Source organism: Ambystoma mexicanum, chromosome 11 (assembly GCF_040938575.1).
Source record: "Ambystoma mexicanum isolate Mex_15411 chromosome 11, UKY_AmexF1_1, whole genome shotgun sequence".
Classification (NCBI taxonomy): domain Eukaryota; kingdom Metazoa; phylum Chordata; class Amphibia; order Caudata; family Ambystomatidae; genus Ambystoma; species Ambystoma mexicanum.
Window position 1 is genome coordinate 1,112,878,611 of NC_090934.1, and position 14,719 is coordinate 1,112,893,329.

The 14,719-nt window shown below is 47.4% G+C and overlaps 1 protein-coding gene across 1 annotated transcript in view; it reads left to right on the plus strand.

Annotated features, from left to right (window-relative positions):
• The first annotated feature begins 11,010 nt into the window (after positions 1 to 11,010).
• Positions 11,011 to 14,719, plus strand: part of CHRNB4 (cholinergic receptor nicotinic beta 4 subunit) — a 602,031-nt gene continuing 598,322 nt past the window's right edge. The window contains exon 1 of the mRNA XM_069624421.1: positions 11,011 to 11,372. Within this exon, the coding sequence (XP_069480522.1) occupies positions 11,072 to 11,372 (301 nt within the window). The 5' untranslated portion in view covers positions 11,011 to 11,071. The remainder of the gene's footprint in view (positions 11,373 to 14,719) is intronic.

Below are 14,719 nucleotides of genomic sequence, written 5' to 3' on the forward strand. Positions count from 1 at the left end.
TCCCAAGATATTCGTAGTCCATATCATACAGTCCTTTGCTATGACTACATCCTGTTCCTTAGGCTCCTCCTCTTCTTTTCCTGCTCTTCAAAGAGATAAGTGCATTTTTTATCTCCCACGAGCGCTCAGGCTAATTTAGGGGTTGTGAAGTAGGTTTGTTTCTAGGGGTGATACCATTAACTAGGAACATGTTTTAAAGGCTGATAGTGCGCCTCTTTAGAAGCGCGACTTTTTTCCAGTGCATGCAAGGTCGGAACGCATTTAATCCGCCTCAGCTGGGGCTGGAGATCAGAGCCTCGACACGCGCGCGCGTTTTCACAGACGCGGTGGATTTACAGACATCAGCGAAGACTTATAAGCCTCCGGCGCACGGCAGGAAAGGCAGAGGAGCCCCGTGTCGCATTCACGACACGCCCGGGGGCTCCCTCTCCTCTCCCAGGCCGTGCGCAGCGGCCCCCACCTTTGGGGGGGCGGAGCGAAGGAAGTAGCGTGACGTACTTCCCTCGCGCATTCGCCCGAATACAAACAATCGTAAGAGCCGATCGCGTGTTACCGGCACTTAATTCCAACGTTCTGAATAAAGAACGAATGATTTTCGCTCGCGAGCGGACATAGCCCACGGATCGGAGAACCCCGACCTGTTTAGAAGCCTGTGTGGGACAATCAGCTCACGAGCAGGGCAGAGAGGAGCTCTGCCAGGGAGAGAGCAGCAGTGGGCTGCAGTGAGTAGAAGTGAACACAGTGCTTGGAAACTCAGCGAGTCACAGGTGCTAGCCACTGCACAAAAAAAAAAAAAAAAAAAAAAAATTCGCTTTATATATATATATATATATATATATATATATAGGTATTACACCTAATTGCTTTGCTCAGAACCTCCTATATTGGAGAGATTGCTGATCCAACGAAGCTGTGGGCGTGCAATTGACACCGCAAAGGTACTAGGCACACAGCACTATTAGGAAATGTCGGAGTTTGAATGGAGCGAGGAGGACCAGTCCCTGGACCTCGCGGACAGCTTCAAGCAAGTGCTGGGGAGCTCGTTGGCGGACGCAGTGGCACAAGGGGTGAAACCCCTTCAGGACAGGCTGGAGACCTTGGAGTCTATGCTGACCCAGCCTAGGGAGAGCACCTCGAAAAATAACAGCACGCCCACGGAAGATAAGGGGAAGACACAGACCCGTAAGAGGAAGGCCTCTTATGACCCCCCGGGTCGCGCATACGGGGTACCTGATAAGGCCCCAGAGGCTGCCGACGCTTTCTCCAAGCTTAAGGAAGCTTTTATACAGCGCTCGGCTGTGCCAAGCCTCCAGACCCCCTGCCCAGGGGAAGAGAATATGGGATCAGTAGACCTAGGCTCGGAAGAAGAGCCAGCGGAGGACGAACGATCCTCGCTAGAAGGAGATGAGAAGGAGGAATGGGTTAAGCCCAGCGGTAAGAGAACCCGCAAAGAGAATCACCTGGACGAAGAGCCAGAGGAAGATTCCGATATGTTTGACCCCGATAGCATTAGGAATCCGAAAGCCTCCGATTGGCAACCATCTCCAAGAGTGACAAAATATATGACGGCCAGGCTAAGGAAAGCCCTAGATAAAGAGGTGAGGCAGCGCTTACGGGCGGAATGCCCTCGCCCAGATCTACCAGGCAAGGTAGCGGACACGCCGGAACTAGATCCGAAGATGCTGGCCTTTGTAGCAAAATCAAGCAAGGACCCCAGGAAGGGCATTGATAGGTCCTGGCAGAGCTGCCAAGAGAAGGTCCTGGACATCGCAGGACCCCTGGCTAAAATAATGGATTTGGCCGAGAGGGCCAGAGATACCGGAGAGGAGATTGAGGCGGAGACCCTCGCAAACTGGTCCCAAAGGGCAGTATGCCTGCTGGGGAACGCCAATTGCGCCATCTCGTCCGAAAGGAGACGCGGCCTCCTACTAAAGATCGACGCCAAGCTAAGCGACCTGGCGAACTACGAAGCGGGAGAGGCTGCTCAAGGACTCCTGTTTGGGGATACTTTCGGCAGGGAAATGGGCAAGTTCGTTTCCACTTACACCTCCCTAGAGAAAGCTCAAGCTTCCATCCGCAGGATTTTTCCTGGCAGAGTTTTTGCCGGGACCGGCCGACACCGGGGTCGATCGGCCGGTCGCCAAGGAGGAAGAAGACCTCAAAATCCAAGGGCCCAGTATTGGGAATCAAAGCAGCAGGACTCCTTCTTCCCATCGAGAGGTCGTTTCCCTAGAGGTCGCAGAGGAAGAGGAGCCGGCCGTGGCCAGAACTTTGCACCAGGTGAGAGAAGGGGACTATCCTCCAGTGGGGGGGAGAACACACCTTTATTGGGACAATTGGCGCAGGCTATCCTCCGACGCATGGGTTCTCCAGACAGTAGGAGGGTTACACATAGATTTCATTCAGGCGCCTGCGCAAGAATCTCGACCAGCAGAGATCTACCTGCAGCAAGCAGATCAGGCCAAGTTACATCACGAACTGCAGCAACTGCAGCTCAAAGGTGCGATAGAGATCTGCGCGTCGAACCCTCGCTTTGTCAGTCCTATGTTCCTGGTACACAGGAAAGAGAAGGTGCGGCCCATTATAAATCTAAAAGAACTGAACGGCTGGATAGTATACCGCCATTTCAAAATGGAAGGCATACACCAGCTTCGGGATACCCTGAGAGAGGGAGACTGGCTAACCAGGATAGACCTAAAGGATGCCTATCTCACCATACCGGTGCAAGAAGAATTCAGGGAGTACCTAGCATTCAAGTGGAAGGGCCAACTGTGGCGTTTCAGCACAATGCCCTTCAGGCTAGCCTCTGCGCCCTGGGCTTTCACAAAATTGATGAAGCCAGTAGCAGCAGCGATCCGGGAGAAGGGGATACGAATGATAATATACCTGGACGACCTTCTCCTGCTAGCTCAAGATCGGAATACCCTGATCTACCAAACAGACTGGGTGCAGGAGCTACTCCAATCTCTAGGTTTCCTAGTGAACAAGGAGAAGTCACAGACCAAGCCCGCGCAAAGATTAGACTTCCTAGGTTTCGTCCTAGACACCAGGAAGGCAACCTTGGAATTACCGAGCAGAAAGATCAAGGATATCAAGAAAGAGATCAGAGACTGCCTGAAAGAGCAAGTGATCTCCCTCAGGAGACTAGCGAGGATAGTGGGGATGCTGGCTGCCTCGATCCAAGCTATTTTCCCAGGGCCCTTACATTATCGAGCCCTGCAGAGATTGAAGATCAGTCACCTTCAACGGGGGCTGAGTTATCACCAGAAAGTACCCCTAGACCGGGATTCTGTCACGGAACTGGAGTGGTGGTTGAAGAATATGGACGCTTGGAATGGGCGTGCCATCTTCGGAGACCAACCAGATCTAGTGATAGAGTCGGACGCAAGCCGACAGGGTTGGGGTGCGAGATGCGGGTCCCTGGAGACCGGAGGAAAATGGAGCGAAGAGGAGCTTCAGCTTCATATAAACTGCCTGGAGCTCCTGGCAGGGTCATTCGCCATCAAGGCGTTCACCAGGGAAAGAGTGAGTTCTTGCGTACTGCTCAAAATGGACAACATATCCGCCGTCAGGTACATAAATCACTTGGGCGGTACGAGGTCCAGACTGTTAGCGGAACTGGCAAAGGACTTCTGGCACTCATGTCTTCAGTCCGGAACGTCAGTCACAGCAGAATACCTACCAGGGGAACTCAACGTGAGAGCCGATTGGAACTCGCGTTATCTAACAGACTCCAGCGACTGGAGACTGGAGAAGCAGACGTTTCTGCTCTTGAACAAGCGATGGGGCCCAGTGCACTACGATCTATTCGCATCGCGGCTCAACGCTCAGACGAGAAATTTTTTCAGCTGGAGGTTGGACCCAGCAGCACAGGGTACGGATGCCTTTTTGCAGAAGTGGGCAGGGCAGACTCATTACGCTTTCCCTCCCTTCGCGATGATAAGCAGAGTGCTAGCGAAGTGTTGTCGGGAGAGAGCGGAATTGATCCTAATAGCCCCAATGTGGAAGTCGCAAGTCTGGTTTCCGACGTTGATGGAGATGTCCGCGGACATTCCTCTGTTGCTTCCGGAGGGTCAGCACCTGCTCACGGACCCAGCTGGATCGTTTCACCCTCTGAGAGTGAGGGGGACGCTCCCGCTGATAGCGTGCAGAGTATCAGGAGACGCTGGGATTTGCCAGGGATTTCGGCTCAAGCTGCTGAGCTTATCGCTGAATCCTGGGCGCCCTCCACCCGGAGGAGCTACGACGCGGCTTGGGCCAAGTGGTCGAAATGGTGCAGAGGGCGAAATTTTCATCCCGTTTCAGCACCTATAGTTGCAATCTTGAATTTTTTGGCACACCTGTTGCAGGACGGGAAGGCCTTTAGGACAATTGGGGTTTACAGGTCAGCCATTTCTGCGGGCCACTTGCCAGTGGAGGGAATGCCGGCAGGAGAGCACCCGGCAGTAGCCAGGCTCATAAAAGGAGCTCGATACAAGGCACCTCCCGAGCCGAGATACAAGCAACTGTGGGATGTCACGGTTGTGCTCAGGCTGATAGACAGCTGGCCATCAGACAGGTTCTTATCTTTGAAACAACTATCCGGCAAATTAGCGATGCTGTTGTGTTTGATATCTTGTAAAAGAGTGGCAGACGTGAGAGCTCTAGAGATTAATAGGAAGGTTTTCGGCCCCGACGGGGTTACCTTTTCGATAATGAGGAGGACAAAGACGAGATCTACCTCAGTGCATTATCCATATTTTCCAGATAATCCCAAGTGGTGCGTTGCTAGATGTATTAAAGAATACGAGTACAGAACAGCCGAGTACAGGGATGCCACCACCACGCAATTATTAATAGCGCGCAGGAAACTTTACCAGGCAGTTGCTACGGCTTCTATAGCGAGATGGGTGCGCGAAGTGATGCAATTAGCAGGCATAGACCTCAGGGAATACGGAGCACACTCAGTGAGAGGGGCCATGGCGTCCAAAGCATTTACAGCGGGGGTAACCCTTCAGGATATTATGAAAGCGGCAGACTGGGCGAGCGATTGTACATTTAAACAGTTTTATTTCAAACCTATTAGAGGGATAGCAACAACTGTATTAAGGAAGCTTTAAACAAGCATAATGCTCGCCTCCAGTCTTGTCATAGAATGTAGATTACCCCTGCTAACTGCGCAGGGAGTATTAATTCTATTAAAGACTAAGGAGGCGAGCATTACTTTCCCTCCCGCAGGCGTACTGTATCGTAAAGCATAATGTTTGTATGGTTTATGACTTTGAGCTGCAGTACCTGAACACCACCCTGATATTGTTGTTTATGCTCCTCAGGGGAAGACCATAAGAGCAATTGAGACCGGAAGATCGGGACGTCCATTGATGGTTTGAAGTTTTCGCCTCGCAGCGGGTTACGCAGCACAAGCAGGCACCAGTTCAGAGAGTTCATCTCTTCGTTGGACCAGTCGTTGGGTCAAGTTGGAAGAATGCAGTTCAGAGCATTAAAAGAAGAGGAGGAGCCTAAGGAACAGGATGTAGTCATAGCAAAGGACTGTATGATATGGACTACGAATATCTTGGGACTTGTAGTTTTTGTTATGGGAAAAAGAAAAGTGCTGAACTCAGAGACACCTTTTTCTGTTTTCCTCATGTTATAGTTGAAACTGCTGAAGAGTAAATAAAGAAGAGAAAGCATAATGCTCGCCTCCTTAGTCTTTAATAGAATTAATACTCCCTGCGCAGTTAGCAGGGGTAATCTACATTAATATCTGTAGATTACAAAACCACTAGTGATATGTGTTGTACTATCATAAAGACTTGTTGTGTATAATTAATGATCGGGACAATTAGCACCTTGTGTGTTCACACGCAGTAGTGATACAGCACTGAAGCCTTTGCTCAATTCCTACACTATTACACGTGGTCCACTATGGGGCTAATTGCAGTCAGATAGTATCACGCTGGCCTCTTTTTAATTGTGCTCCGTATTGGGTTCCCCCCGATTGTAATATTAACCTGATCTGTGGCCCGACAGCACCTTTTCCACCCTTACGCGTCGGTTTCCATGGCAACCTGGCGCTTTTTCCCAACAACCGTTTTGTATCGCACTATAATTGTTATCTCTGTATTGGGGTGCACGTTAATTATATTAGATATCTCAATCACTCCTCCTTCCAATACCAACGGGGTCTGGTGTTCACCTCCCGTGCCACGTCGACTTTCCAAAATGGCTGACCGTATATATACAACTCACGTCGCCATAGCAACTTCGCACCACACTTTGTATCGGAGGGGAGACTAACCACTGCGTCCCTCGTTGCCTGGACATCACATCCATCATGCCAAGTAATCAGACCTCATCTGCCCACTAGCAGGGCACTTTATTGCTAGTTCACGGCCCGCATTTCGCACCGGGCGCTTCTACAAACACAGGTTACTGAAACGCTGCAGCACACGGGTGGGTAACAGCTGTATCAGCATCTCGCCACCGCATCTAATTTATGTCTACCTCCTGAGCACTAAGGGAGACTCCGCTCTGCATCCACTCTCCACTGTGGGTTTTTATAGTAAATTTCTCGGGCACATGCATTACTCTACACTTACTATATAGTGCCTCCCACACCATGAGCTATCACTCTCTTGTAGGTGCCTCTGGTGCAACACAGTACTAGTTACTTTGGGGGTTGAGTAATAATTGTCTCTACTTCCCCACAGTCCACCTTTGAATCTACATGATCAATCTGACCTAGAGTCTCCGACTTCGCAGGAACTCCAGTCTCTCACAAAGTGTTAGTAAGAGCTATTTCACATTTGCCTGCCACACTGTGCCACTTACTCCATCTTCTGTGACACACTCCTGACACCCCTCTCCTTGTTACAGCGATTAACACGCACGTGACCCATTCCAGACTTCACCGGCATTATCTGATGATTTGGACTCTCAGATCTGTAGCCATTGTGCTACCCATTACAGTAAGATCCGTAATTCATAGAGTGTCTCTTTGAGAGGCCAGCATTAGATGCAAGATAAATTGCTTTTTTAATTTTTGGAACCCCCCACTCTCCTGACTCCCTTGTCTGTCCATTATTTCGACAGATCACGTAGGATCTTTCAACACACCAATCTTCTCCGTCCTGCTGAAGGCCGATCAAGTTACAGCCACACAAGAACAGCTTAGAGGCTGAAACACAGTTGTGTAGACCTTTCTTTGTGTCACAACTAGGGGTGTACCAAACTTCGGCTTCGAGTAAGTATTCGGCCGAATTTCGGCAGAAAAACACTTATTCCGCTTCGGCCGAATGTTTCTCGAATATTTACTCGAAGCTAAAAAAAAAATAATAATTTTTTTTTGTAAGTCCTCTTTCTATGATTAGTTATCTTCTCTCAATGTGAGAGACGATAGCCAATCCTAGAAAGTAAAACCGTGGGAAAGCAACAGCAGCCAGTAAGCAGTTGGCTTACTGGCTGCTGCAGGGACAAATACCTGGAAGCATTGGAACAGTGCACCGAGACCGGGAGAAGACGACCAGAAGAGGATATAGGAAAGACGGTCATCGAGGCGGCATCAGGTAAGTGTCCACCTTTAAATCATCGAGACACTGTGAAGATACACATTATTCCTTTGAAAAATGGATGGGTGAGTGGGTGTAGGCAAAAATGCTGTGACAAATCAAAATGCAGGAATATGTTAATTGATTAAGGACTGAGTGGCAGTTCACATTTCACTTCCCAAACAATGAGATGGTATAACATTAGGGGGACTGGTCTTGGTCAATACGTTCGCTCATACAATGTAATATCGGGCCGCTTGAGGACAGTTTTGGGCTACTTTTCGTTCCGGCCCACCCCCGAGAATATTTCCATTAAGGGACTACATCTGGACCGCTAAGTATTTCCTGTTCATGGCAAAAAGGAGCATTTGTTGAGAAACTTCCTGTCCTGGGCAAATGACTGAATTGGCTAGAAAGTAGTTTGGTGGGCTTTTGGTGTGTTGGCAGCCTTTAGCCCTTTAAATAAACTGTCTGGCGAATGAGGGCAATAATGGTCATACAATGCGAGTAGAGTGTGCCATGGCAATACATGGAAAGTAATGATAGTACTTTGGCGCGTATGATGAATTGCATTCGTACCTGAGCAAACAAGGAGGACAATACTTGGTTAATGATGCAAGTATATGCCTATATGACGACACCTGTCAACACAGAAAACATGTTCAGTGTACAAAAGCCAAAATGATGGGCTTTGCCATTGAAATGTACCTTTCCCAATGTCCGTACAAGTGTTCTCTGCTTCTAGTTATGTTGACATGGACATGTGACCTTTTCGTGTTGTTTTTGCTCTCGGGCTGCTTCTGTCCTCGGTCTGTTTCCATGCTTTCTCCTCGCCCTCCTTGTGCTGGTAGTACACTCTGAATTGTTATGCTCTTTGTGTTGGCATTGCTCCCTGACACCTTCATTTAATGTTGGTATTCCCATCTGACCAATGTCTTTCCGGTTGTCACCTCTCAGGCTTTGCTTGGTATTTTTTCCCCCTCAAAACCTATTCAGTGATCACATTGCGCCTGGCCCATTTTCATGTTTTTATTGGCTGTTTGCATTTGTATGGTGTCTGGAGGCATTCACCACTTTCCTGCTGGCATTGTACCCTCAGAGTATTCATGCTGTTGCTGCTGCCCACAGACTCTCTACCTGTAAGCATTGCCCCTATGACATTTTTCCTGGTGACAGGTCACTCTGGACCCTCCCTCGCATGATGTTTCTCTCCCCACACTTTCCAATATGGCATTCCCTTGTTAGTTGTACATCCCCAGCCTCGATTTTTCCTTCACCCAATCGAAACATATACAATATTAAAACAAGCAAGTTAGGCCCCCAGTCACATAAACCATCTCACAACCGGCTGAGTTCTTTTTTTTTTTTACCACCCCACACCACTAACACTTTTACTCAGGAGCACTTATCTCAGATGTAATCATAATCAAAGCACACACCACGGCCTACCCATTAGCTCCTGTACACACATACACGGCCTACCCATTAGCTCCTGTACACACATACACGAACACACAATACGTGGGCGTGACAACACAGAAACCGTCCCTGAACAGAAACTTCTAAGAGTTAACCAACTATTCGGCTCACTATTCGGTATTCGGCTGAATATTTTGGCTAACTATTCGGTATTCGGCCGAATAGTAAATGTACTATTCGGTGCACCCCTAGTCACAACATTGTCACTCATTAACAGTCCAATCTACTGGCTTGTACTTAATGTACTGCAATTGCACTATCCTCCTCATGGTATCCCCCACATGGGACCATAGAGCTTGCTATTGCTGTTAAAACTTATTCAAAAAGGAGTCATTTTTGCACATGTAATTGTATATTGTTTTATGTACGTTGTATATATTTTATGGAATCTCCTATGTTTTTGCTTGAAGATGTATTTGCAACATATGCTCTGATGTATTAAATTTGGATCACATGCAGTAGTCATTGGCACCATTTGTTTCGTCCATTGACTGTCAGGTGTGGGTTCCCATTACCTTGTTCAATTGTATTATTTAAATGTCCATCCACCTGGGTAGAGCAGGGACGTAACCAGGCGCTCCTTTGTACAAATTACTGACCCACCCAGAACATTCAAAAACACACATCACATCACTTCTCATTCCCCCACCCTTCATATACATACATCTGACACGCACTTCACACAAGCAAAACACACACCATATTGCAAAAAAATTGCCTTCTTACCTTTTTCTTGCAGCTTCGGTCCGCCTTTCCAGGCCCCATCGGCTCCTCCATGCTTCCCACAAACAGGAACCAGGAAGCTGCAAGAGCTTCCTGGTTCCCGTATGTGAGCTGCAAGGAAGCAGAGAGAGAAGCGGTTGCCTACCCCAGCCCAGCCTTCACCCTGATGGGTGAGAACTGGTCCCGGGACCCACCAGACCCTGGGGGGCCTGCTACACCAGGACCACATGTCTTTTTTCAATTCTTTTTTCTTTTTAAATTTGGGGTCGCAAGGGAGTCCCAGGGGTTGCCACTGTGGCCCCCAGGAGTTGCAGTTGCGACCCTTGGCGACCCCCAAATGTGGTCTCTGCCTTTCCTTTGTGAAACTGTCTGTCCTCTGTGCTCCTTTACAGGGTGGGTTGTATTTTGTAGTGTGCTAGAACTGTCTATTGTAATAATAATAAAGTAGATATGTGTATTCAACCTTGACTGGACAGTCCCTTTTATCATTGGTTAATAATTGTATTTTTTGCTGTGTTGCAAATAAGCAACGATCCACGACCTTGCCGAGATGAGCCTGCTGTTCCGTCCACCTTACCAAAATTGGACAAGGAGGTTTCTAATTGACTTGTGTTTCCAATCTGTTCGGATCCCTTCTGGTGTACTAGAGGTGTGGGGCTGATTGATGGTTATGAACGATATTCATCTCTGACCGCTGGTGCCCCGGAAGTTGATTCGTCATACTGCGCCTAGTTTCTCAATATGTTTGGTGGTGTGGGATGGGATTTCTCCATGTCCTGAGGAGACAAAATATAGCTGAAAGTTATAGTGCATACTGTCGGGTCCAACAAGGAAGGTAATATACCATTTTGTGTAAGAACCACCTGGCAGACGGAGTCCCGAGGATCCCTGCCTCCACCTGCCCTCCCTCCCGCCTGAGTTCCCATCATGAGGACCTCTTTTTGAAATCTTGGACTGCACTAGTTGTTGTTTCCTGGGAAACCGCCGTAGGTCCCTCGCCGTGCGTTTCATAAAGAGTGTGGGGTGAAGCATTAAGGAGTACAAATCGAATCCGGGAAAATAAACAAAGCCGAAAGGAGCGGAAGTTTTCATGCACGTTGTCAGCGGCTGGACTGCTGAGCCGGTAAATTCACTGGACCATGAAGTAAGCTGCAGTAAACCGCGAGGAAGACCTCAGCGTGGGACACGGCTTGTCAAGCGTCCCTGGGTGCGTGTGCTTTACAAATCAGTCACTGGAATTGTAATAACGAGCACCCGTTGCTACTGTTATTTATTTCTATTAGGAGCCACACGCTTTTAAAATCATGTACAGCAGAATATTAGTCTATTAAAATATACATATGTCTTTTGAAACTGTTCCTCCCGCCGCGTTCGAGTTTATCTTCCTCTTCTGGATCTCTTCCAGACCATCTGTGAGGAGCAGCCGGCTGATTAGCCCCCGGACGCTTCCTCCTCGGTGCTCCTCCCTGACAGTCACCCTGATTTGTGGCTTGCACGCCAGGGCACCCCCACCCAGCACACGCCTAGGCAGTCCGAGTGACGGAGCTGCAGGGGGGAGACTGGGCTTCATACCTCGGCTGAGGCGCGCCATGGACGAGCTGTTTGCGCTGCTGCTAACCCTGCTCTCCTTCGCCATTAAAGGTGAGTGTTCTAAGCTCCTCTTCTGTGGGTCTCATTGAACACCAGAAACGGGACTGTTGGAACTATCTGTTGGAGTACCACGAGTGGATAATTCGAGTAACACCGAGTGTTATAGCGCTTAGAAGCCTGAAGAATCAGGCATCAAGCACTATAGTATTGCTCCTATTTATTCCATATATGCAATTGAAACCAATATGCATACATGCTAGCATATGGGACGAACCAAGAGACATACTTAGCATTTGAAAGAGGGTGTCCTGCTGACTTGCATTGGAGTGGATGATAAAAAGAAGTGGCAAAATAGCTTAATGCTTGCCCATTAAATAGGGCGCGCGTACCACTCACCAATTTAAAGTGCTCATTTGAACAGACAACAGATAAACCACAATCCTGATTAGTTGTTAACGAAGCATGTTTGTACGACATTGGATATGCATTCATTCAATAGCATTTTTCGAAAAAGCCTGGGTGTAGAAGCACATTTTTTGACTACACCTTTATAAAGTCGTCACTGAGTGAAATTGTGCTGCTTGTCAAGGGACTAAGGTGCAGGAAGACGGAGTGATTTGCCCAGGATCACGTTGTTTGTCAAACTGAAAGCTGGGATTCTAACGAAGATATCCTGGCTCTGTATGCAAAATCTTGCCAACAGTACCGTATGCCTTTGCAATACGGGGACCACAAATACTGGCCACAGAGATAGCTTACATCTCATCCTTCTCAGTTGTCATCAGTAAGTAAACGTGGTCACTGTTTAATTCTTACACACACTGTTCCTTTAACCATTCCTGGTCCCGTGAGCACTACCCTGTGTTTAAAAATGCATTCGGAAACTAGGCGAGTGAGCAGAAAAAAGATAGCCAGACACACTCAGGCATGCGGGTGTACTGCTTTGTGATTTCATGCTTTCAGAAACGTGTAATGCAGAAGAAAGCCTTTTCAAAGTATGAGCTGGCAAAGATTGGAGAGTCTCTCTTCAATTATTTGTGTGTGGCTAGAACGGCGTGGCTGCTTGTGTAGTCTAATAAGAATGTCTTCGATGGCTGCTAAACCGCGCACTCAAACGCTGTTTCTTCCAAAATGGACTAAGCACAGAATGGAATATTATATTTAGAGTTCGAACCCAATAATGACCTATGTGAAAGACAAATGATTTTTTTGTCTCACTTCGATTTTACTTAACCGTACATTTCTTTTGTTTGTTTATTTTAATATTTATAATGCGTGGCAGACCCAAAGGCATCAGGGCGCAGAAGGCAAAAGAGGGTTGTTCAGCTTTGGTTACATTGCTGTAAAGTAATATACAGTATATACATAATAAGGCAATAAGGGTTATTCAGCTTTGGTTACATTGCTGTAAAGTAGCATGCATTAAATACATAATTAAGGCAAATTACATCAAGAGAGCAAATATGTACAGTGTATACAAATAGAGAAAGTAGTGTTATCTGAAAGTATTGAGGTGTCAAATGTAATTTTCCTTGATCCAGTTGATAAGGTTGGATCTAAAACGAAGATAGGGTAGGTCTTCTCTAAGTGTTGGTGGGAGCGAGTTCCAGTATTGGGCAGCTTTGACCAGAAAACTGCTTCCTCCAGTCTTAATGCGATTAAATCTAGGCACTAGTAGGAGGTTGGCGTTGGCTGTTCTCGAAGGGCGATTGGATGATTGGAGAATCTGGCAATGAGGGGGCAGCATGGTGTATGCATTTATGTGTCAGGGATGCTGTTTTGAGAATAATTTTATCTTTTGTAGAGAACCAGTTGTTAGCTCTTCTGAGGCCAGATATGTGGCCTTTCTTGGGGATGCTAAGGGCTGCTCTCAGGGCATTGTTTTGAAGAATCTGGATCTTAATGGTAATGTATGTATTGCTCCCCACATATAAAGCATTACAATAATCCATTTTGGATAAGACAAGGGCTCTTGCTAAGGTAATGCAGTTTTTAGGTGAAAGGAAGGGCTTGGCTGCTCTAATTAGCTTACAGGTGTAAGCTGTAGCTGAGGCCATGGAGTTAACTTGTTTTTGAAGTTTAAAGTAGTGTCTATATAGAACCCAAGGGATTAGAATTCCTTGGCTACTGTGATGTCATTATTGTCTATTTTAAAGTTCGAGTAGAGGTGGCCTAATTTGTGGAGGTTAGCAGGGGTGCAGAGAATAAGGAGTTCCGTCTTGTCATCATTCAGGCATAGACCATGGGAGGCCATCCATGCCTGGATGATGAGGTACACTGTATTCGCAAAGGCCAAATCTTTGTTGTAATCTCCCGTCAACGGGATGAGGATCTGGGTATCATCCGCATAGTTAGTGTAGGTGATACCCAGGCCATCTAGATCCTCAAAAAGGAGCTTTGTGAAGATGTTGTACAGAGTAGGAGAAACGCAGGAGCTCTGGGGCACACCACAAGTGATGGGTATGAGGTCAGCGGCTGCTAAGGGTGAGAAGACCCACAGTGTTCTATTGTCAAGGAAGGATTGAATCCATCCTATAGCTTCTTGTGAGAAGTGAACGGCAGGGTCCAGATGGGTACAGAGAATCTTATGGTCGACCAGGTCGAAAGCCGCCGAGAGATCAAGTAGCAGTAATAGTGCTATTTTACCATTGTCTCTCAAGGCATCTATTTGTGCTTTGAGGTCGATGAGCGCAGTTTCTGTTCCATGTTGTGGTCTAAAAGCTGACTGGTGCACTCCTAGGAGATGGTTGCATTCTAGATATTGTTGGATCTGGAGGTTCGCACCTTGTCTAAGATTTTAAGCAGGAACATAACTGTGGTGATGGTGCGATAATTTGTGGGTATGGAGGGGTCAATTGTTTATTTTTTGAGTACTGGGAGGACCCATGCCTGTTTCAGGTTCTGGGGAATGGTGCCAGTGGAGAAGGAAGCATTTATTAGTTTGGTGATAAATGGGGAGAGGTCACGTGCAGCATCTTTATGATTTGTGCTGGGCACGGGTCGCTGTGGCAATTGGAAGGTTTGAGAGTAAGGATGACTTTTTCAACTTTAAGGATGGATACTTTCTTGAAGTGGAAATGGGGTGTGAATATAGTATGAGAAATGGTAGGCGTGGTGATCAAGGGCACGGATGTGGAGATTTTATTTGGATTGGGTGCGAGAAGGAGGGTTTTTTTTATTATTGATCTTGGCTTGGAGAGTTGATATTTTGCTAGATAGGGAGTTCTGAATACTGGTGCACCAGCTTTTGTCTTTAAGGCAGGTATCAGGGGCTTGGATAGGCGTTTCTATCTCTTTGAGGATAGTGAACAATTCCTTAGTATTGAAGTTGGCTTGGAAGATGCGCAAGTTGTATGATTCTTGTTTGGCGGGATAATCTCTTTTTTGTAGAGGGAGGC